This window comes from Helicoverpa zea, chromosome 5, assembly GCF_022581195.2.
Source record: "Helicoverpa zea isolate HzStark_Cry1AcR chromosome 5, ilHelZeax1.1, whole genome shotgun sequence".
Classification (NCBI taxonomy): domain Eukaryota; kingdom Metazoa; phylum Arthropoda; class Insecta; order Lepidoptera; family Noctuidae; genus Helicoverpa; species Helicoverpa zea.
In genome coordinates, this window is record NC_061456.1 from 9,846,358 (window position 1) to 9,870,425 (window position 24,068).

Genomic DNA, 24,068 nt, shown 5'->3' on the forward strand with positions numbered 1-24,068 from the left:
ATTTCACGAGTATCTTTATATCAGGGGTAAAAAAAGATGGTGTTGCTTTTCAAATTACTTTATTTTCGAACAGATTTGTTATTTAGACATAGGTTATCTAAGCAAAATATACACGATACTGGTGACATGTATGTCTATTCATTGGCCCTATGCCATAATGCAACAAAAAATTCGACTTGTTATAGGCCTAGCTACATCCGTTTGTATAAAAATTAAGATTCCAAAATGAACTATTGCACGATTTGTAAAGTCGGAAAAACAAAAGCCTCTTACTAACATCGAATACTGATAAAAATAATTTCATAAGACAGAAGATTCTAAACAATATAAGATTTTAAGTTCACATCAATTAATTATCATCCACAATTATTTACCGATAATGGACTTCCGACTACACTTATTCAAATAGGAATGTATAAACTTAACATTATCGTAAGCTCTCAGAGAACTAATTCATTAATATCTAAAAACACGAGTCTTAAAACCCAGGAAAATTAAATAGAATAACTGACCTCAGAGTTGATTAGATTTCATGTACCAGTGACCCGTTTGTGTTGATATACATAATTGCACGACTTTCCTTTGTTTTACCTTGTACATTGGTATCATAAGATTAGATTTCTGCGACTAACGGTACACGCAGTAAATATCCGAATTCGACGTCGTATACATAACAGAAGCAATAAAATTAATAAAATAACATTATATCTCAGTTCAGGAATCATGATGCGTAGCGTTTTTAACAGCTTTGCATTCCTGAATAGCTCCCCGTATAAACTACGCCATATAGTAGAAACATAAGGAAGCGAAATCGTAGAGAAGATACATTTATTCTTCTCACAGATAGACAAAGCATAATTCTATAGTAGATAACTTCGAGTCAAAGAATAAATTTCTTAACCATAATAAACTGTAACTTTAATTTTCATTTCATACATTTTACCTCTTGTGATATTTAATATCTAAAATACACTTTGTTCTATATTATTATTTACGTGAGTGTACTAAAATACAACACTAAAGACTATTAAGTAACGCCCACAAAAAATAATTATTATTGTTGAATAAATCTATAAAATAATCTATGCTCTTGCCGTGATCCTGATCCGTATATTATTTATTTCTGCTAATCGAACTAAAAATAGGTATGATTCAATAACATACAATGTTTTCTTGTGAAATGATTATTATATCGTTGTTTTAACTGCAATTTAGTGGCACAGGATGGTAACTTAGCAATGACACCTACGGAGTTAAGAACAATTAAAATAGGCGCCATTACTAATGGTATGGTAATTAATGCAGTAAATAAATTGAGAAGTAATTATTATTATATTGCATCGGTTACTACTGCTACGGTATCTAATGAAATACAATCGGAAGACAAGACAAACGAATGAAACGTCTATATGAATATCTCGTTTCAAATGGCTCGTAAAGACTGGTGCACACCAAATACTCACATTGCCTTATAGGATGTTCATGTAAGCAACAATGATAGGATTTTATGTGAACCAGTTCTTTAAAAAATCGCCCTAATTAGCAGGCGAGAGATCGAATTAAATATGATAGGGATGTGATCTATGTATCTTGTGCGATCATAAATCTGACGAAATCAGATACGAGTCAATACTGTAAAGATGATTAATATCACGAATGTTTTGGTATTGCATAGATTGCTAATCAGAACCATTCGCAATCGTGTATGAAATTCTAATACTTAAAATTGGATTGAAAGTGAAACTGACTAAATAAAAAAATAATGTTGTCCCACACAAAATAATACTCTACATCTAGTGTTTGGAACACAGAACCTTTCTGCAAAACTGGATTTAAATCGACAACATTTATATGATACATAATGCAATAAATATTTTCAATACGAGACATTTCAAAGATCTACTAAAAAGCCTTTATTAATTGGGGCTACGTCCAAATATCAATATAAGATGCATATCCACAAAGTATTAACATCTGATTCAATAAACTATTCAAGAATTTATCACAATTCTAATTTAAACTTACTTAGCGATTTCCCGTTAACTCTAGCGGTAAGACAAATCCGCGTGAAGCGTTTAGATTCTTATATTTCCAACTTGCTTTCTGAATACACGCCGTTAGCTGGGTCTATCTAAATAAACATAATTTTGCTATTATCATACTGGATTAGTGTCGTTTGTAACGGAGTAATGAACAGATGGAGTGTTTATGACTGCGAACGTGTCATTATTCTCTCTCGAATGTTCAGGGAATATAGAGGGAACCATGCGAGTGAGTACTCCATAGTATTCACTACTCCGTGTATAGTGGTAATGTTAGCTGCCATTACAATTAGGACTGGAACAAGTTTTGTTGTTTGGCGTCGTTCTCGAAGTCGCTCCACGCGTTATTCAGTTCCATGAAGATCATTTTTGCTATGTTCTCGTTGGATGTGCCCATTTGCTGTTAACAAAAAAAATGTTGTGAAAAATAAGTTTGTTCACAAAATAAGATTAACATACCAAACATTTAAAAACTAACAGCCTTACTACAAAAACTTAAACATCTGTTGAACACTTGTCTAAAAAAGTGTGGTTGGCAAAAGGACCTTATTTCAACGTCATAATCTGTTTTTTTAGACAAGTGTTCAACAGACGTTTAAAAGTTTTTGTGGTACGACGGTAATAGTCAAGTAAACAATTATTCTCCACCACTTTTCTTACTTAATTTAGCAAGATTACATATTACCATCCTTACTCCAGACTTCTTGCAAGCCAACGTTATGTCACCTGGCGTCGCGTCATGTGAGTCTTTTCAAGCTGTTTTTATTAATATTCGTCGTAGAAAAGCTCACACCAACATATGCCCAGCGCGGGGAGTGTCAGCAAATTCCCCCAGTTGAGGGGAGGCCTTTGCCCAGCAGTGGACATTTCTCAGCTGTGACGACGATAGAAAATTTAAATTACCCATTTTCTAAACTCATATAAAAATATAAGTTACCTTATCAGGATGCACAGCGAGACAGGCCTTCCTGTAGTTCCGCTTGACGTCAGCGGGCGTGACGAGTTGCGACATGTCGCAGCGTGTCCAGCGACAGTCGTCCCACACTACCGTGTGTAACGAGCATAGGAGAGCGCGGATGTTCGCCTTCTTGCCCTCCGTCTGTGTGAGAAGGAACAATAAAGTGTAAATATTTAGAAGAAAATCTTGGAAGAGACAGTGCCCGGGTCAAAAATAGTGGGCTCTGTAGGCTGACAATTATAACTTTACACTTATTTCTTCTTTTTATGTACTCCCCCCTACACACTTACACTACACCTTATGTCCTACCCCAGTGGTTCCCAAACCTATTTTGTCTACTGCCCACTTTGAGAATAAATATTTTTTTAGCGCCCCCCTTTTTTTGAGTTCCGTACGCAAAGGGTAAAACGGGACCCTATTGTTTTCGCTCATGAACGGTTCATGTTAGTTAGAGAGTTGAAATTTTCACAGATTAGATTTTTTGATATTTCTGTTGCCGCTATAACAACAAATACTGAAAACTAGAATAAAATAAATATTTTGGGGGGGCTCCCATACAAGAAACATGTTTTTTTTTGCTCATTTTTGCTCTGGTACGGAACCCTTCGTGTGCGAGTTCGACTCGCACTAGGCCGGTTTTTCACCTATTTAAAAACCACTATAACTTCTTCGAAAATGTGTCTGTTGCCTTTTTATTTGTTTGTTTGAGTCTACTTTAATTACGAAACGAAGCGACAGACATTGATATGATTTTATTTTTTTCTATATTCAATAAAATAGGACAGATATATGAACTACGCGGAGAGAAATATAGAACCGAGTTTGAGCAATCTTTTAATTCATATTACTTAGTTGATGTTCACAATTTGTTGTTGAGAGTCGAAAGCTCATGCAGTCGTTGTCTAAGAGGCCTCCTAGCTAAATAAAATTACAAATCACCCCCCAGGCCTCTACACAACGCCCCCATTTTCTTTCTGGGTCTCTTACCGCCCCCCTTGAGACCTGCAGCGCCCACAAGGGGGCGTTATCGCCCACTTTGGGAAACACTGTCCTACCCTCAGAAGCCGCTTTATGTATTACCCCAATGTATATCTTATATTCTCCCGTATTTTCTTGATATACTTTCAATATTTACTCCCCTTCAAGCTCCTTAATGTACTCCCCGCCTAACGCTAAAAAAATATGTGTCTCGTTGTATCATAAGCTAACTAGAAATCAAGTTTGAGTCTTCATCAAAAGATCGAAAGGTGTGGAGACAAAATGGGGAGGCCTTTGCCCAGCAGTGGGACAACACCGGCTAAGAAAAAAAAACTAGAAATCACACGAGTACTCTTTACAGGATAGCGCTGAAACATTCTATCAAGCATATCTTATAATATGGTAACTTACCCATTCATGAATTTTCAATTTTTCCGGGTCCATATCCTTCACCATTTCTTCCTTTCTCATGGCGTTCATGGTCTTGGGGCCAGTGTCCCTCTTGGCCGCGAAGTCGTAACCTTGGCTACCCAGGAGATCACCGAATACATCCATCGGCTTCCGAGGTTTGTCGTCAGCTGGAGTCTTTCCTGGTTCGAAGTGAGCACGGCTGTAAAATAACTTTGCAATTAGACAGATGTCCAAAGTTAATGAGTAAAAAAGTTGCCTTTGAGACTAGCGATCTTTTTTTGCTGTTTTTATTCTTTGCACTCTTTTCAGTAACCTGGGTTCCTAAAAGATGATATAAAGACTTTTTGCATGTACTTGTAACTTCAGTTCATGTGGGTTGGCAGCCACTTTACCGTCAATAGGAAAAGTGGAGTTGCTTGGGAATAACCACCACTGTTATTCTTGGTAAGTGACCCTGTCCTGTGAGTATGTATGCATATTTACACAGGTATGAGTGAGGGGGAGGGGAATGGGGAGTCACGTAGTAGTACGGCAACAAAGCTCACTTGTAATCAGGCTGATGTTGTGGCGTATGCGGCATATGTGCCGGCGTATGAGCGGGAGACGCGCGCGGAGTTCCCGCGGCACTGGGCGCCGCGCTCAGCGTGGCCGCTGCTGTGGGCACCGCGCCTGCTAGCGTGCCGAGCGACGCGAAGGGGTCCGCCTTCTGTGTGGTGCCCGGTTGAGCACGGTCAAGAGGCACGCTTTGAGAACGACCTGCGGAAATATTCGTCACTTTATTTTACTAGGCCTATGTATTCTCTCTATATGTACTCTTATCTCTTATGTACTCCTCCTATTTTTAACTGCCTCGTTGGTCTAGCTGTCGCAAGTGCGGCTGCTGAGCGCGAGGTCTCAGGTTCGATTCCCGAGTCGGGCCGAAATTGCTTTGTGGGTTTTAGAAGACTTTCACAAAGCAGCCCGGAGCCTGGAAGTTGGTGATTGATACACCCGTGCATCGGAGAGCACGTAAATGTCGGTCCTGCGCCTGATCTCTTTCCGGTCGTGCGGATTGCCGTCCCATCGGGCTATGAGAGTGAAGGAATAGGGAGTGCACTTGTGTCTGCGCAAATGCTCGTGCACTATAATATGTCCCGCGCAGTTGGCTAATCTCCTTAAATGAGAACAGCCGCCGTAGCCGATAATCGGCTAGGAGGACATCATCATCATCATCATCACTCCTCCTATATGCTTCTCCTATACACTACATAGTAAATAAAATAATACATAAGAGTAGTGTTTGAGGAAGTGCAAATTTAACGAATACGATACGAATTTTCAATGAAATCGGATGGATGTGCCCACAATTTTTTTTGAGGGCTGGATCCGCCCTTGACTAGGACGACATTATTATGAAACTATATTTTCACAAGTTCTTTTTTGTAAATACACGATTATACGATAGTCAAATAAAATCATTTGTCAAAAAACCCCTATGAACAGTGCAGTTACAGCAAGAATATTAATATACACACCTTCTTCCTGTATAAGTTGTGGTGTAAGCAGCGGTTCTATCTTAGGCAATGGATCGTTGAGACCGAACGGGTCAAAGTTGAGCGGGTCGCTGGAGTTCACGTTAGTCTTCACCTCGGCCGTCTCCGTAGGCGGTGCGGGAAGGTCGCCGAATATGGACTCCGATGTAAATGCCTACAATATTAGTATATTTTGTAAGAATAAAGGGCAGTCAATTAAACTACGAAAAGTACCATTTATAGAAAAAAAAAACTTTTCTTCAAGCATAACTGTTTCTTTAGTTTCCATGTTATAAAATCATTTCCCTTTACTTTTAAAGCATTCTTCTGCTGAACCGTTGGATATCAAATAAATACGAGGATACAACCTTCCAGAACGAGTAAGGCTACTTTCTATCATGGCGTAAAAGGGTTTCCCCCAATGTCGCAAATCAAAGAGAAATACTGCTAGTAAAGAAAACCTTCACACAAGACAAATGAACTCACCTGAGCTTTCTCCCCCTTATTAACACTGAGGAAATCACCGAACCCATCATCGGTCTGCTTCTCCATCATTCCGAAGAAGTCAAAAGAGTCTTCGCTTTTCAACTTTTTCTCCGGCTTCGGTTCTTGAGGAGCACTGGAGTTGAGGTTTAGGAAGTCTGCAGTATTTTCGGTAGGGACCGGGTCAGGTTGGGTCTGAGTAGGGGGAGGAGGCCGGGTAGGTGGTACGGGGGAGGGGGGAGCTGGCCGGGACGGACGTGAAGGCCGAGTTGGTGGCTCTGGTTCGCGTGCCGGGTAGTCGGCTGTCACTGTAGGTGTTAAATTAACGTTGAATTATTGTTTAGCAATTAATTCTGGAGAAAAATCACCAGTTAAAAATTAATGTTGGTATTTTTTTGTCAGGTTTAGTTAGGATAACATAGGAAATGAAATCGTAATGGCGGATTTTTGCGCATTTTTAGCGTAACTGAATCAGTTTTGCGCTAAAAAGAATGAGTGAAAACACATGCGGTCAGTTATTAAAATGGTAAAGTACTAAATAAACCATACAAACAATTAATAACATAGTGCACGCTAAAATATGAAAGTGAGGTATAGTAAGTTCAACTCAGTCTTGCGCGCGGCCTTATGTGTGGGTAACCCTTGTACATATACAGTGACTTTGTGTGCGTGACAAGAGGTACAGTCGGGTACAAATAAAGTTATTTAGGGGTTGTATAAGGCTGTTTAAAGAAAATCAGTTATTACGTAATTTAATGTTTATTTATTTATAACTAGCTTCTGCCCGCGACTTCGTACGCGGATCCTGTCCCTTATGCCAGCGACTACGGGGTCAGCAAAATCAAAGATCTGAACCGTCTGATATTGAATTTTAAGGGCCCGTTGACTTGAAAACAACGGAATACGGATAAACATTAGAAACGTTCCATATATTTAATTAAATTGGACTAAACAAAACGCTGAGAACTGAACCGCAATAGGCGTGATCATAGGGATAAAAGTAGTGATTCTAATAAGTCTGCATTTAAATTATGTGGCAAAAATGTTACACGTATTATTACGTAAAAAAACATTAAATAGATGACAAAGTCGTGGTGACTTAGTGGAAGTCGTGGTGGTTTAGTGGGTAGAGAACCAATCTCTCAAGTATGAGCGTGCGTCTTTGATTCCAGGTCTGGCAAGTGCCTGCCAATGCAACTTTTCTAAGTTCGTATGTACTTTCTACGTATATTTTGGATACCAATAACCGTTATTTGGAGGGGATGTTAAACTGTAGGTTCCGGCTGTCATTGAACATTCTTGGCAGTCGTTATGGGTAGTCAGAAGCCAGTAAGTCTTACCAAGGTATGTTGGGTTGAGCGGGTAACCAGGTTGTGGAGGTCAGATAGGCAGTCGCTCCTTGTAAAACACTGGTACTCAGTTGCATCGTGACTGGAAGTCGACCATAACATAATTGGGACAAAGGCTCTTGAGATAATAACGACAATAATAATGAGATATAGGCACCGCAGGACATCTGAGGCTGATGACGGGGAGTAGCAACCCCGCGGGGCTATACTATATGCTGAGTTCTCCAGGGAGAGTATCCCCCATCTCCGGCCGGTCGGAGTGAACCATGACGGGGGTAGGTCTCACGCCTCTGGCTTGGCTTGGCCGTCCAGAGTGGAGTCGCTAGAGCAGGATTAGTAGCCCTGCTCGGAGGGTAGGTGCCTCATGGTAAGCACAGGGAGCGCGTAATCTGTGTTTAAAGTCCGCCGAGGTATCCTCACGCTTCAGGTTCCCGGGGGCCCAGTAAGTGAGGTGGCGAGTCTCCACCTGCCATTTTTACATGTACCATTGACATCCACTAACATCCCATCACAAATAGCCCAAGTAGTTTCCCTCAATAGTTAGCAATAGTTTAGCACAGAACCGGGGATTGTCTTTTTTTTAACGACGTCCACCGGTGAATGTCCTTGGGTTCATTTCTATAGTGTATAAAGGGATAATCGACGGTATTGTGTCACCATTTCATTAAAGTTGTCTCAAAAGGGCTTCAGCGTGTTGGCTTCGGCCCCACGTTTGCCTCCCAAAAATTCGGAACTCTGTAGTCCCGAGGTCTGGAAGAGACATACAAAATAATAATGAGATATAACGCAACAAAGTCGGAGAGTGAGGGCTCGTGACGCCACGTCTAAGTATGTAAAATTTGTACTAAGCAGTGACTTAACGAAGCGTTGTTGTATCTTCGTTATTATTTGTTTGTGAGAGAGAGAGAAAAGAAAAATACGTGTCCATTATTTTAGGATAGGATTCACCATACCTATTTCATAACATTCATTTCTATACATTTCAAGTGTAGTATTGCTCTTGAAGTTTCATATCAGGTGTTCCAGATCTTCGATGTTTATACATCAATAGAGAGTGCTTATCAGATTGAACCACTTTTGCTAAAACGTCATATCTTCATATGCTATAGTCTAGCTGGACTCCTGGAGTTCCACATCAGGTGTTTTACACCTTCAATTTGTATAAGTCAACAGAGAGTGCTTATCAGATTGAACAACTTTTGCTAAAACGTCATACCTCTATATGCTATAGTCTAGCTGGGCACCTGGAGTTCCACATCAGGTGTTTTAGATCTTCAATTTGTATAAGTCAATAGAAAGTGCTTATCAAATTGAACAACTTTTGCTAAAACGCCATACCTGTATATGGTACAGAGAAGCTGGGCTCTTGGGGTTCCACATCAGGTGTTCCAGATCTTCAAATTTATTATCTCAACTAAAAATGCTCATCACATGAAACAATTTTTGCCATGGCACCATTTTTATATCTCTTATAGTTTTGTTGGTCTGTTGGAGTTCTGCATCAGGTCTTCAAGTTTCGAAGATATATTATAGCCTATATGTTGACCAGGCTTAATACTGATACAACAAAGAAAAAATCATTGAAATCCGTTCAGTAGTTCCGAAGATTAGCGTGTACAAACAAACAGACATACAGACATACAGACATACAGACAAACAGACAGAATTTTTTTTTTGGATTTGTGCTCCATTACTGTTTCTAAACCCCACCCAATTATTATTTTTTAAATATATTCAATGTACAGACACAGTTTTTTTACAGATTTATTATATGTATAGATATAGATGATTCTGAATCGCTACTTGAAAAATAAATGATGAATTTTCAGATTCGCTACTCTCACCAAGGTCAATTATAAATTTTGACTCCATGTCAAAATGTCTATAGTATTTGGTTTTTCTTTTGTACATGTCTACAGGTATTACCCAACACCCCTTCATCAGTTTGAATTAAACGTTCATTTATGAGTTTCATTATTTCCGTCTTATTTTGGTCGACATTATGCGAAGCAATATAATTTTAAAAAATTCCCCATACATTTTGTTTACATTATTATACTAGATTATACGTCTTTTTACATTCTTAGTCCACACTTTTATTTATTGTCCGCGTACCCCGAGCTAGAAAATATGTAAGAAGTATTTAATTCATCTTAGATATTTCACCTCATTTATTTCTTAGATACTGTCAATGTCAATTTGAAAAAACATCATCCTCCGAGCCTTTTCCCAACTATGTTGGGGTCGGCTTCCAGTCTAACCGGATTCAGCTGAGTACCAGTGCTTTACAAGAAGCGACTGCCTATCTGACCTCCTCAACCCAGTTACCCAGGCAACCCGATACCCCTTGGTTAGACTGGTGTCACTTACTTACTGACTTCTTACTGGCTTCTGACTTACTGGCTTCTGACTACCCGTAACGACTGTCAAGGATGTTCAATGACAACCGGGACCTACAGTTTAACGTGCCATCCGAAACACAGCCAATGGTGTCTAAGATATACTTAGAAAGTACATACAAACTTAGAAAAGTTGCATTGGTACTTGCCTGACCTGGGATCGAACCCGCGCCCTCATACTTGAGAGGTTGGTCTTTTACCCACTAGGCCACCACGACTTTCAATTTGAAAAAACGTATGAGAAAATAATGAAAAACTGTAAAATGTAATAATAAAAAGCTTTGAATGTTTCATTTTTTGAAACGCTACCTGACTCCTTAAACATTTTCTCCGTGAAGAACTAGACATTTTCGTAAACGACTGTACCCATAACAAAAAGCGATGAGAACACGTCATGCTCGGACGACGTCACTGTCACACGAATGAAAGTTGTATATTTACAAGCCGACGCACACATAGGGCCGCGCGCAAATCTGAGTTGAACTATCTATACGAATATAAATTACTATTGTACAAACATAAATATGATTAGGAATTTAACACAGGACAAAAGGTATACTAAAAAAATCGGAGTTTTATAACCGAGTTCTAAAATATGATAAAAAACGAGTATTTTTCGCCCGATTCTTACATGAATGAATATTACACAAAACAAGCGCGTATAGAGACCACACATTACACATTTTTAACTTTTTTTATAAATTTGAAAATGGAGTGTTTAGGGCTGTATGCGCGCGGCTTCGAAAGTTTTTTTTTTATATTTTGTGCTAATGTCTAAATGATATTTGCGTGACACAACACTACAACATACTTGTTTTTGGTACTCCGGCAGGATTCTTGCGGAGATTCGCTGCGTAAATAGATAAGATAGACATACAGGTTTCATATACATACATATTAGTAAATAATTTTACTACATATAGAAATAGCTTAATAGGTATAAATAGCACTAAAATATCGATTATTTCACCGACTAATGATGCAAAGAAAAATTCGATCATATTTTTTTTTGACCAAGGAATTCCTCAATTGTAAAATTACTTTCTAATGGTTCAAAAACCACAAAAAGTACTAAAACTGTAAGTACACTTAAGTTACTGATAGTCTCATGTCTCTTTGAGTTAATGGAGAGCCAATTTATTCAGTTTACATCTACTCATACATAGTACAATCATACATAGATACTTTGGCACAACACATGCCAAATTAAGCCCTATCTTCATAGAAATAAAGCTCAAATTAAATCCAACTTACCAAAGTTATCAATAGTCTCATCTCTCTCCAGGTTAGTGGAGAACAGTACATCGGGAGTCCTGATAGGGAAGGAATGGTCTTCCTCCCATAGATCGGAGCGAGGCTTCCGACGCTCCCCGTTTTGTACCACTAAGCTTATTATCGCAGTGGTGTTGTTTGAGAAGTGATCGTTTACGGGTAACGAGTCATCTATACCGTCGATTTCAGACCTGTTAGGAAGAAATTGGAAATGTGAATAAAATGTCTGCTGTAAATAAAAACTTTTTAATCCAACTATAAACAACATAAAAAATAGAATTATATATTTTGTTTTAAATAGTCATTCTCCCTTGATTCCTTGATTTCAGACATTATCTGGAGTTACTTTTTGGATCAGTATTTACCTCCATTAACTTCGACCATTTATTTTTCGAAGCTTACCCTACCGTTCGAGAACCTACAAAATAAATTGACACATACAACTTGGAGCAGGTTTCTCGTCATTTATGTGTATTTCCATATTGGGGTATTTACTTAAGGTATGTAGGTATGAGAGGGCGTGGACTAGCCAGCATGAGGTGAAAATTCATAACTTCATTGTGTTTTTTACTGAGTATTACACGAAATTATGTCGAACTTAGTGGTCTTGTATGTTACCTGTTAAACTTAATATGATCGTGTACACGCACACCGCCACGTCGCCTACCACTGTCGTGTGCAGTGGCTTGTGGCGTCACTACAACACTCACCTGTTGAACTTGATATGATGGTGTTCAGGCGGCAGGAAGCCGGTGTGGAAGTGCAGCGACAGCACCGGCACGGAGTGCACGCGGCCGAGCTGCTGCCGCGCGTGGTACACGCACACCGCCACGTCGCCTACCACTGTCGTGTCTAGAGGGAGGGTTACCTGAGGATAGACAAGAATTTCAACTATTAATATGGCCTTCTAGATATAATAATAATGGATCCAAAGTCGATTTCAGCCACAGCGGTTGTTCTCATATGAGATGAGTCAGCTGCGCAGGACATATTATACTGCACAAGTATTTGCGCATACGCAAGTGCTCTCACTATTCCTTCACTGGACCTTCACCGACGGCTGGTAACCGACCGGAGTCGATAGCGCTGGTCCGCTCTGGTAAGTGACATAGAGCAAGCCGATTGAAGCGACGTGAAGCAAACGTAACTTTTACCAGAATGGACCAGCGATATCGGAGTCGGCCAGCTGCCAGTTTTTCTTTCTGCTAAAGCTTTACTGCCATCGTATATCAGATTCGGGTATGTTTTCTACGAGATAGATAATATCAACATTTTATGTCAATATCAAGACAGTCTATGGATACCTACGAATTGAATGTTTTATATGTGGTAAAAACTGCGCAGGGGGGTGAACCCTTATACAAGACCAGTCCTACTGTAGAACATACTCGAAATATCGATAGTCTCACTAAAGCTACCTGTTTAACAATTCATACTCACTTTCCCCTCAGCCATGGTGTACAAATGCAGTCTATCATAGTCCTGCAGCGTAGACAGGAGCATTCTATCCTCATTGTATATCTCTATGTACGGCCGGCAGCCGTCGCGAGCCTTAGTGAACAGTGGCACTGGTTGTATCGTGAGAGATACGAGACTCACTGGTCGGAAGTGCGGGAGAATTGGTTCTGGTCTGAAAGAAGAATTGACATTTTAATTTCAAATTTCAAAGGCTTTATGGAGTAGTGAAAAGAGTTCTGTATTAAATATTTCAGAAATAGTAAATTATATGTCTAAATAAAAGTACATAAGCACAAGTTAAAAGTATGTAATATTGCAGGTTCCAAGGTATGTTTTGAATTTTCCTCTGGATCCAATGGGATCCTAGGGACACATTCAATGAAACTGACCAACATTACTACATACTTTCTTCAATTTTGTTAAAAAATCCTGACCTCAGTTCTCTTCCTAAACTAGATTAATTAAAATGTAAGATCTAATTAGGATATAATATTATCATCCACAAACGTAAATAAATAAATTTGAAATTAAACAAAAAGAAAACATTTCAAAAACTGGAAACCACTTACCTAATAATATTAGAGAGATAGTACAGATATCTCAGATGGCTAGGCGGTATGTTGATCGGCGATCGTTTCACCGCGAACATTTGCAGCGCGTCTTCTGGCACCGTCACTAGTTTCGCGTATAGGAGTAGCCCGCATACTAGCATGCAGGACATTTGCTTGCCGTCCTAGAAGAGAAACAGTTGTTAACTATACTGCAGGTTTTATTTTATGAATGGATGTTTTTGAAGACGTAACAGCAGGTCCATTATTTACTTATGCCCTGAAAATCTTAGTAGGTACTGGCGAAGGCAATATAAAATAAAATACTAGAATATCGATAAACAAGTACAGGACTAAAAAAAAACCAGGACTCTAATATTAGTACAATGAGGGCTCAAAATTGTGTAGCTAAGAGAAATCAAACTTCGACACAGAAAAATTCGGGCCCCTATTAAGTCCCAGTAGAAATGTGGCAGAATGGTGGTTTTTTTTTAAAGAATTACCATAAACCTGGATCAGAAAGGAATATTTGGAACACCGGGGGTTTTTACTCGGTATTAGTCGGTATAAGTCATTCCAAAAGGAAACTACTATGTATTGCAATATCTCAATATTTTATGCGAGCCAACATACCTGACAAGTAATAACAGCAGCCTGTCTCTCATCCTTCCCCAAATATTGGTACATATGTTGCAACAACGCATACATTGGCGCCAACATTGGCGCGCGATGCGCCGGCGTCGGCCACAGAGCTCGACCGGCATCCGTTACCGGCACGTGACGAGGGAACGATAGACGACAGCCCTTGCAAGCCACGTAGATGCTGTATTTACCGCCGGGGTGACGACTTTCTAAGTATGCCTGGAAGATTGTAATATAAAAATAACATGTTTTTGGAAATATTAAATCCGTAGCACAGATAAGCCGCATTAAGAATTAATTTGTTTTCGTTGAAGTAATATTTGCTTGAGCATTGAAGTTTATGAACTGCAAAAGTTATGATCATTGATTTTGGACTATATTTCAACGCAAATAAGGTCGTATAATCGTCAAAAATGCTGTTTTGTTGCACAAAATATATTCCCAAGTAGTAGGTACTGTAGGACCGGGAGACAAATAGCTTGCTCAAAATGAAAAACTGATTCAATATCACGACGTTTATTGTACGGGCTCGAGTGGTGAAGTGACATACTTCAATATAAAAATCCTAATCTACTATTTTTCATAGAACGCATTTAAAATGATTGTCCGGACAGTATCAAATATAATGAATAAAACCTTACAATAAAAAAGTTTCTAACTAACTACATTACAGTACATACATATGTTCACAAAAGGTAATTAAATACTTACCCTAACATCATCAATATGGTTAGTTTTGTAAGCGCTTTCTAAGCCCTCCGAAGGATAAGGCATCACAATTATACGACTAGTAATGTAGCTAATATCCAAATCTGTTCTAGCTATTGACCTGAAAACAAACAAAAGATTTAAATATCGAACTTCAAAAAATAAAAAATAACAGGCCGTTATTTAAAAAAGTATACGACCTTTTTGAAGACCCATACTCACTGTTGTACAGTTTGCATAACCTTCGAAGAGGTATCCTTCAAATTCTTAAGGAAGCTGCCAGCACCTCCTTTAATAGACGAGAAAAGTCCGCCAGAGTTCGCAGGAGTTGGCGGCAAAGGAGGTTGGTAGTGAGGCGCGGCAGGCGGACGCGCGGGGGGCGGGGGACGAGCCGGCTCCGGAGGGCGGGAGTTCGGCACCTCCTGGCTGTTCGCCACGGGCTCTTTGCTCGCTAAAAGAAAAAAAAAGCGTTATTTGACAGCCGAGTATAAAGAAGTTACAATGTCACTTTGGCGCGTTTTGTGTAAGTTGTATAGAAGATATAGAATTGTAATTGATGGCATGTTTATAATTATAAAGATCTAAATCGTTACCCATTAAATGTGTTTGATTATGTCTGTTCTATTTCACTAAGAGTCGAGTTTAACTATCATCAAGTAAGTAGAGGTGTACAATGTTGTATTATAAGCAATGACACTGTTTACTGGCTGATAGATTACAAAAAAGGTAAGAGATTTATGCCTTCTCCATCTGACTCAAAGATTTCGTATATCACTTACTCACTTTATCCATCTAGCTGTATCAAAGTGCCATGTCTAAATAATATGATAATATTAGTTCATGTTATACAATTTTTTGTGTTACCTTGCAAGGTTCATGGTTCAGATATTACAAAAACAACATAATAGAGTACTAGATATTTATTTCTAACATTAAATATCTTACATGTTTACACTTAAACGACTAAGTAGTAACAAAAATATTGCTCGTCTAAACACTATCTCTTTGAATTAACTATTCGAATATAAAACAAATCACTATTGTTTAAAAAAAAAACACATGTGTTTTAAAAGTTAAATAAAAAATATTTTAAATCAGCTAATACAATGAAAAAGTTTAACTTCACAACGATATATACTCTTTTAACAACATAATATTGTTGAACACATTCATAAAAATAGTTAAAAAATAATCAATTTTACTTACCTACTGGTAATAAGTGTCCTAACGGCCAAGTATAGATTGCACCATTTTGGCGCATTTTCGATGTCCTTGAGTAAACACGTAGTGTACATAAAGTTGGGTCGTTACCAACTCATAGGCCCGATCATATATGTACAAGTTGATAAAATTTTGCAAAAAAAGAAACACAATAGTAAATGGATTGGTAAAATCGGCACCCAAACAATTCTAAAATCGCTAGACCGGCTATATGCGCAGGCGCATAATACAGCACATTCAACATGAAAGCACTTAACGAGACTTGAATATAATCTGTAATTGACAGTAAGTCAGTTGGTAACGCCCGATAGTTAATACTGATCAAAGGAAAATAGAAAATGCGTCAAATGGTCCAGCATTTACAAGAGCCAGTAACAATACCTACAATTTTATAATCTACGGTATATTTGAATTTGGAACTTTAGAAGACTTGGATATTTAAAATAGAATAGTATTAAGAAATATTTTTCTTTTCGACTGAGGTCTATGCATTGTGATGAAATGCCAACTTCTTGATAGAAATTCTATATGCATTTTCAGAATTCAATGCAAATTGGGGCAAATGCTTATTTATCTAAATTAATGGAATATGTAAGGAATACAAATTAAAAGCACCTTCTAAAATATAGTTTTTCTTTCAAGTGTTAAACTATGGCAATATTAAATGCCAGTGTTTTCTACATTCAACCATTATTTCTGAAGCACACGATAGACTATGTTCCGTATTTTAGATCCCCACAGAATAATAATATTCATATTTTTCACAGCACAGTTTGATTTCGATTTTTGAAAAAAAAAATGTTAGTAGTTTTATACTTTGTAACGATGAAGCTTGCTACGATTTAATTTTAAAATAATTTTCATACAACCTTTTAATTTACCATGGACTAAAAATACACAGATCTGCTTAAAGTTTTTGTGCATCAAAAAGTGCATTACCGAATCCACTTTTATCTTAATTAGATTCTAATAGATACCACGTTTGAATATTATCTATAATTAATAGTGCGTCTAATATAACAGAAATCTTAAACTCGTAATTAAATAACATTTTATTATGGTAACTAATTAATACTATAGACCGATGTCTTCACTTTTTGTACCTTTCAATGGAATGTGGAAATATAGTAGGAAGGATTATTTTAAGACATATATACCGTCTTTTAGGCTACAACTTAAAGGGGTATATGTATTGGAAAGTTCTAATATACTAAAGTCTAAGTATAGGACGGACCTACAATATCTATAGTCAAGGGTATACTATAATACATAGGGAATTATAATATTATTGTCATCATCAGAACTGTATAGAATACTAGAAACGGTATCATACAAATACGTTTGGCGGACAGAGAATACTCATAGAAATAATAACTGCTCAGTTTTTCAAATTAGATAATAACAAAATATTGTGCTCAAAATCAAATTTAGAAAACAATTATTAGTACGATCGGTAGAAAGTCATAGGCTTGTTATTTTATTTTAAATTGTTTAAGTAGATTTCGTTACATACAACCTAACTCTTCCACCGAAGGTACAACTGCCAAAAACAACCAGAGAGTGGCTTATAAAGAAAATTTTAAAAAATATCCTAAAGGCAATAACAACATTATTAAATATAGTTAAACATTAATAAATAAAAACAATGAATACTCATCATTGCGAGCATATCCAATGGTTCTAGCAAGCGTCAATGTGTGATGGGTGTCCGATGCAAGGGTTCATGCTAGCGCAGCGGGTCATTTAAACGAGAAAACTATTGGGCATCCGAAAAAGTTGAAAACACCTAAAATGAAAAAGAAAACGTGATATGTATTGCATACACATTATACTACGAGTCAGAAGTACCACGCCTCTACACACCGACTACCAACAAACGAGTGTAAATAAATCTTAGACTAATAAAAATAAATAATACATCAGTGTAGTAGATTTATCAGTTAATGGATTGATTGTAAATACTTCACTACAATCGACTGCTTGTTTAGTACTCTAGCTTTATCTATTATAACTATTTAAACATAGATATATAAAAATGATTCAATTGAAGCGTAGAGCATAGTACCGCGGCGCGAACACTGCATAAATTAAAATGATCCAATTATATTCGATTAAAATAAGAGGCGAGGAACTTCTGACGCTACAAACAAGTACATGCAATGTGTTATGACCATTCAAAAGAAATAAAATATAAGCACTGATTCCTTGTTTAACAGGCTAACATGCATGGCAGATACCATTCATAAATGTTTTAAAACAGTTGAAGTATTTCTTATTCATGCCTCGGCGTTATTAGTTGAGTATTATATCTCATCTTGAGCCTACTCAATAGTTTGTATATCATAATTATCGAGAAATCTTTAAAGATAAGATAAACATTATAGATAGGTACTTTTAAATAATTGAGAAATAGTAGTAAAGTATAGTGAGATATAGTAGTAGGTGATATAAAAAATAAATAAATAATTAGCAGAAAATAATAATAATAATTTAAAATAACATAAATGCCCGGAAAAGTGGTCGATATAATATATACTTTTATAGGAATTATTAGTATGTCATTCATTAGAAATATTGTACATTTTATACAATTCTATATATGTCCCTGTATTTAATTTGTACATTGCATTTTATAAATAGGTGAAACCGAAAGAGGTAGAAATATTTAGTGTACCTACATTGTGACTGAATGAATTTTAACTACAATATTTTTAACTAGCAAAAATCCGATAACAATCAAATAGCAAGGAAATACAATCGGAGAAACCAGCCAAGAAGTATTAGTACTAATATGAAGCCATATAACTTGATGTTATTAGTTTATTTCCCAGTATACTGCGAGTCACCGCCACCGTATGACGAGTCGAGAAAATCCCACCATTCTACGCCACATTAAAACTCCTACGCATCAAAACATATACAACCTCTCTAACTCTCTATACATGATTACTAGTAATTCATCGTATAACGGAACGAGCTGATAGAAGATACCAAATCGAATTACAAATAACCCTGTATTTACACATATGTAGTGTAAATCATAACACATGGCCAATGCGTAGATATTGCGGTACATGTGTCATTTAATATCGATACAAAATACAAGTGTCAATTTTCCGAGTTTTATTGGTAGCATGAAAAACTTAAAAGCATTTGAAATATGAAGTTTTTGTTAAATATTATGTTTTTACTCATGTAAATTGTAAGGTAATTAATAATTAATTGTACGTTCGAAATTTTAACACTTATTTGGATACGAACTGCAAACATTGATATTTGAGAAGTCATCTATATTTAAAACGGATAACTCGATTGTAGATTCTACCGCGAAGCTAAGGCTTAGATGAGCACTGATTTATGTCGCGATGCATTGCAAGTGCATTTAAGTGCATCACGTGCCTACTCAACGTTCTATCATAGTTTGTTCAACTAGAACAATTATTTTTATGGTTTATATCCTGTTCTGCTAGCTTTTATTCTACCAAACTACCAAAAACACAGTGTTAGTGACACAATAGGACGAAGATGAATTAAATGATCCTTAGTAATGTACACCGAATTGGTTAGTATTAAGACGTGCCTACAAGTGCAACCAGTCTACCGTGCGTACCAGCATGTTAGTGAAGCGACGTGAACGTATCTGATCAGTAACACAGCACAAGTCATGTTACAAACACATTATACCCACATATTCGGTCCACGCGGAGCGCCCAACAACTCACTTTCGATATCTGTGCCACTCAAATTGCGTTAGAAATAAAATCAAACGACGGCTGTGAAGAATATACTCATTTATTTATCTATATTAAGCTCCCACATGACTAAATAATAATATGCACAACAGAAATAATGATTCAATGACTTAAATGTAAGACAGTGTTTATAAAAACACCAACTTTCGTGATATCAACTAATGACAAAAGTATGAACGTTAAACATCGTGTATTTCTATAATATCATATAAATCTACTCTAATTCAATACTTGTACCTCAGTTAAACATATCATTTCCTTATATTGTCTGGAAAGTTTGGACTGTTCCATGATTTTAATCATAGTGTTTGATTGCATCAACACAAATATAATAATAAGATGTGATAACAAGCAGTGTAATAGAATACACCAATCTAAATAATAGACTAGTTATATACACACAAATAACTTAAAATATAAGAGCCAAAGTATATATCTACGTGACAAGTGCGCGGTGCCGAGACCACCAAGCCACCAAACCGTTAGATGCAGACTGCGCCGCGCCACCAGGGTTAGTTCACATATATACTCTCAACGTGTTATGTAAGCCATATATACCATATCATATACTAGCCGATATCCAGCTTTAGTACCTCTATATACTACTGGATATTTGTTCATATTCAATATTACACTATATAGAAAAATAATAATATACCTAATATAGAAAGGGGTTTAGACATTGGTGTGAAATTGTTTATATAGCCCAATAAAGTTACAGGAATGTATAGACAGTTTAATAATTACACCTAAAATATAGTAAAGATTCTAACTAGCGACAAGTATCCTATCTAGCTACAAAAGGTATGCATTTCATAAATGCACACTGACTTTTTTTTGGTAATAAGATTATTCAAGAAAGTAGAAGAGTTACGAAAGGTGAATTAAATTTTGTCTGGTTAATAAATTTCACTGACCATTGTATTACTCTATCACTGTGATATATTTCAAGTCTTCATTCATAATCAGACTTAAATATCAAATTAAAGCTTATTCACTGTTCATGAAACAACATGGCTAATATTGCACTGTATAAATGCAGTTTGAGCCTCTTCCAAAACAAAAGAAATGCTCATCAATATTATAATAACTTTACCAACGTCATGTTAACGCATTTAGCATTGAAGCAACATAAATAATCAATTTTGATTCAAGTCAAATAAATGCTATACTACCTTCTTTCATTCAGAGAACAATTTATTCAACATTGCCTTACCTTTGGTGATGTTCAATTTTTGGTGATAATCAACATTGGAATGTAAATAAATCTCACATTTCGTTATAATAACCTTTCTAAGGAACTCAAAATAAATATATGGAAAAAAATAAAAATTTGAGTGTAAAAAGTCAAAAAATACTTGACCATTTTTAGCTCGAGTATTTAATGCAACAGAACAGAACGATGGTCCATAGGGAATGGAAGTGATACGCGCGCGAAACTCAACGGAAACGTTTAGGCGATCTGTCTCGACTTTATCACAAAATGTTGAAGGTGCCGCGCCGCGACATTTCTCTTAGGATATGGTAGTGTAATATTTACTTGACTTCTTATTACCTGGCGAGCTAGTGGCCACAGATTGTTCAACTTTTTTACGCTCAAATTTGAGTGGTTGCTTGAGATTGACATTATTGGACTCCGCTATCGCCGCCAACCGCTCCAGCACACTACTTATTGTCAAGCGCTCCTCGGGGTTCACTGTTAGGCAACCACCTGGGAACAAACACATCACACTCACATTTCCCGTTTAAGGCAAAGTCAAAACATTTAATGAAACAGAAAAAAATATAAGGTTAGAATGGAAAGAATGTGTTTATACTCACTTATAACCTCATGAAAACATTTATAGCGTTGATCATTGGGGTTAAGATTATAGTTTCCATTTAGAATTGCAAGTTTAGCTGAATCCTCAAATGGATGTTGCATATAGCACAGTGTATAGAGAATGCATCCTAGGGCCCAAACGTCTACACTGTGATCAATTTTGCGATTGTCCCAAGTGTCTAACATTTCTGGTGCTCTGTACATAGGAGTGGTGAATTGGGCCAACTGGAAATGAAGAGAAAAGAGGTGATTATGTAATCTCTGTTCTGAGAAAATAGGTTAGTTTCTAATAAGAATGATTGAACTAATTAAATGAATTTAAATGATAGAACAACTTACCGTTTCTTCTAACATGTTCCTTTGATTTGCACTCCAAGAAGGATTTGGAGTATAAATATCTGTTGTGGCTGAGCCAAAATCACATAATTTTATGGTACCTGAAAAAAGTAACAAATAAAAATGTGCACTTGTTTAAAGTTTGGCAGTGGTCAAAATCTTGTTCCATAAGCAGCATGCAAGTTTTTTTAATCAACTCATTTTGTACCTTCATTGGATATTAAGAAATTTTCTAGTTTGAGATCACGATGTGCGATAGGGGGGACCTGGGCATGCATGTGTTGCACCGCCCGGCATGTCTGGTAGAACACCCTAAGTATAGTTGGAAGGGGGAAAGCCTGCCCCCTGTTCTGGAGAGCTTCCATCAAGCTACCCCCACTGCACAGGTCCGTCAACAATAAATACTCTCCCATCCCGTGTGAAGTCTTCGACTTATCAATAAAAGATGCTGCTATATACTTGATTATATTAGGATGACCCGATAACTTTTTTAATATGCTAATTTCTTGAATAATGTTTTTATTAGCCTGTTCATCGGCCGCCATGAGCCTTTTCAAGGCATATTCTGTGCCAGTCGATACATCTTGAGCAACAAACACAAAAGCAAAACCACCTGCAATAGAAATCATTAAGTAGGAATTTCAATTCAACAATCTTGAATATTATATTTTCCTGTTAACTGTTACATGTTTAAAAATCTGATACAAGTTATTTAAGAATATTTCCTGCTAATTTTCCTAGTAGTAGTTTGAGCATGGTTCATGGAATTCTTAAAAAACAACGACAAAAATCAACTCCTGAGAAAAACTTGTGTTAAGCTAGGGTTGTTTTTAAGGTTTTAGAGTATAATCTCTAATTATCATCATACAATACTGATTACATTAATTAATATGGAAAAAACAGTAAATACATAAAATGTAAACAGTTTATGGTAGATTTTAGAATTCAATACTCTAAGAACTGCCCAACAGTGACACCAAATTGCTGCTGATGATGATGTAAGAAAACAAGAGAGGGCCATAAGAGATGCAATTGTTACAGATTACAAATAGCAAGGGTTGCACATGCACTGTAACCATCAAATTATTACTTTTCAATTTGACAGCATATGGCTTATCATATTTTTTAATAATGATGCAGTTTTCCTTGCCTGGCTTGAAAAACAAATATAGCTTTAGCTTTACTAAAATGTATGAATTCATATACTTGCTTGCCAAACTGATCAAGATTATAAGATATTGATTACAGGTATTTGATTCATATTTTAAGATACCGGGACTATTTTCATTCACTTGTTATGCCTATGTATAATACGTATGTACCTACTATATGGCCTTACAACATGCGAACTTTTATTCTAATGAATCTCAGTTTATTCCCAGAATTTAATGGGCACAATGGGTTTCATGTCCTAAATATTTTTTTGGCAAAACAACCACTGTTAATCTTAAATTTTATTCAAACATTAGGCTTCTTTGCTGCCTAGAAATTAGCACAAATGAAACAACGGATATGGTCATCAAATCGACCCCAAACATAGTCGGACAATGTACCCTTAACGCCCCCAATTTCTGTGACGTTAGTACATCCGTACCCCAGCAACCTACGCAAAATACGACAACACCAATATTGTTCCTTCATACATACACTACGCAGAGCATAAAATAACGATTATAAGATATTGACTTACCTTCTGCGATCACCTTTTTAACTCTCAATTTCATATTTCCTATTTCAACAAACTGACCAACAAAATCATTATCACTGCCACCGTTAGCGCCTCCTGAGCTAAAATAGCCCATGGCTGATTTAAAGACGCTCATTTTGGAATCTAATTTTGTGATTGTTCTATATAAATTAAGAAGAAAACTGTGTTTTATCAGCACCCTTTGCCCAGATCCATTTTACAATGGCACATAATGGCAGAAAAAAAAATGTAGGCAGATTTGTTGGCAAATGGCAGGAAGATTGCAATGTTGTCAGCAAATTATCTTTACCCATTATCAATGTATTTTTAAAACCAACAAAGTTTCATTGAGTTTGGCATGACATTTTATATAAACCAATTTAAAATACTGTTAGTTTGTATTAACTATACATTTCAATGAATTAACAAATCATTAAGGTAAAACAACTACATTATTGAATCAAGAAACATTTTTTTAAATACCAATGGTG

At 36.7% G+C, this 24,068-nt stretch overlaps 1 protein-coding gene across 2 annotated transcripts; it reads right to left on the reverse strand.

Annotated features, from left to right (window-relative positions):
- Nucleotides 1-42: 42 nt before the first annotated feature.
- LOC124630185 (cyclin-G-associated kinase) lies at nucleotides 43-23,919 on the reverse strand. Of its 2 annotated transcripts, XM_047163918.1 has the most exons (19): nucleotides 23,581-23,919; nucleotides 22,099-22,503; nucleotides 21,894-21,991; nucleotides 21,554-21,779; nucleotides 21,288-21,443; nucleotides 14,982-15,210; nucleotides 14,763-14,880; nucleotides 14,043-14,270; nucleotides 13,431-13,594; nucleotides 12,844-13,033; nucleotides 12,114-12,271; nucleotides 11,386-11,594; nucleotides 10,943-10,981; nucleotides 6,387-6,691; nucleotides 5,904-6,075; nucleotides 4,935-5,145; nucleotides 4,390-4,588; nucleotides 2,980-3,141; nucleotides 43-2,442 (listed from the first exon to the last, which is right to left on the reverse strand). In XM_047163918.1, the coding sequence occupies exons 1-19, from the start codon at nucleotides 23,711-23,713 to the stop codon at nucleotides 2,332-2,334; spliced, it is 3,513 nt and encodes a 1,170-aa protein (XP_047019874.1). In that variant the 5' UTR covers nucleotides 23,714-23,919; the 3' UTR covers nucleotides 43-2,331. The 2 variants fall into 2 exon arrangements, with proteins under 2 accessions (XP_047019874.1, XP_047019876.1); XM_047163920.1 differs by lacking the exon at nucleotides 10,943-10,981 and having other exon boundaries at nucleotides 23,581-23,917.
- Between the last annotated feature and the right edge of the window lie 149 nt (nucleotides 23,920-24,068).

Coding starts and splice junctions, on each gene's coding strand:
- LOC124630185 (XM_047163918.1), bottom strand. CDS start 23,713: ATGAGCGTCTTTAAATCAGCCATGGGCTATTTTAGCTCAGGAGGCGCT. Junction 21,444..21,553: donor ATGTTTTCATGAGGTTATAA/GTGAGTATAAAC, acceptor GTTTGTTCCCAG/GTGGTTGCCTAACAGTGAAC. Junction 4,589..4,934: donor CAACATCAGCCTGATTACAA/GTGAGCTTTGTT, acceptor GTTATTTTACAG/CCGTGCTCACTTCGAACCAG.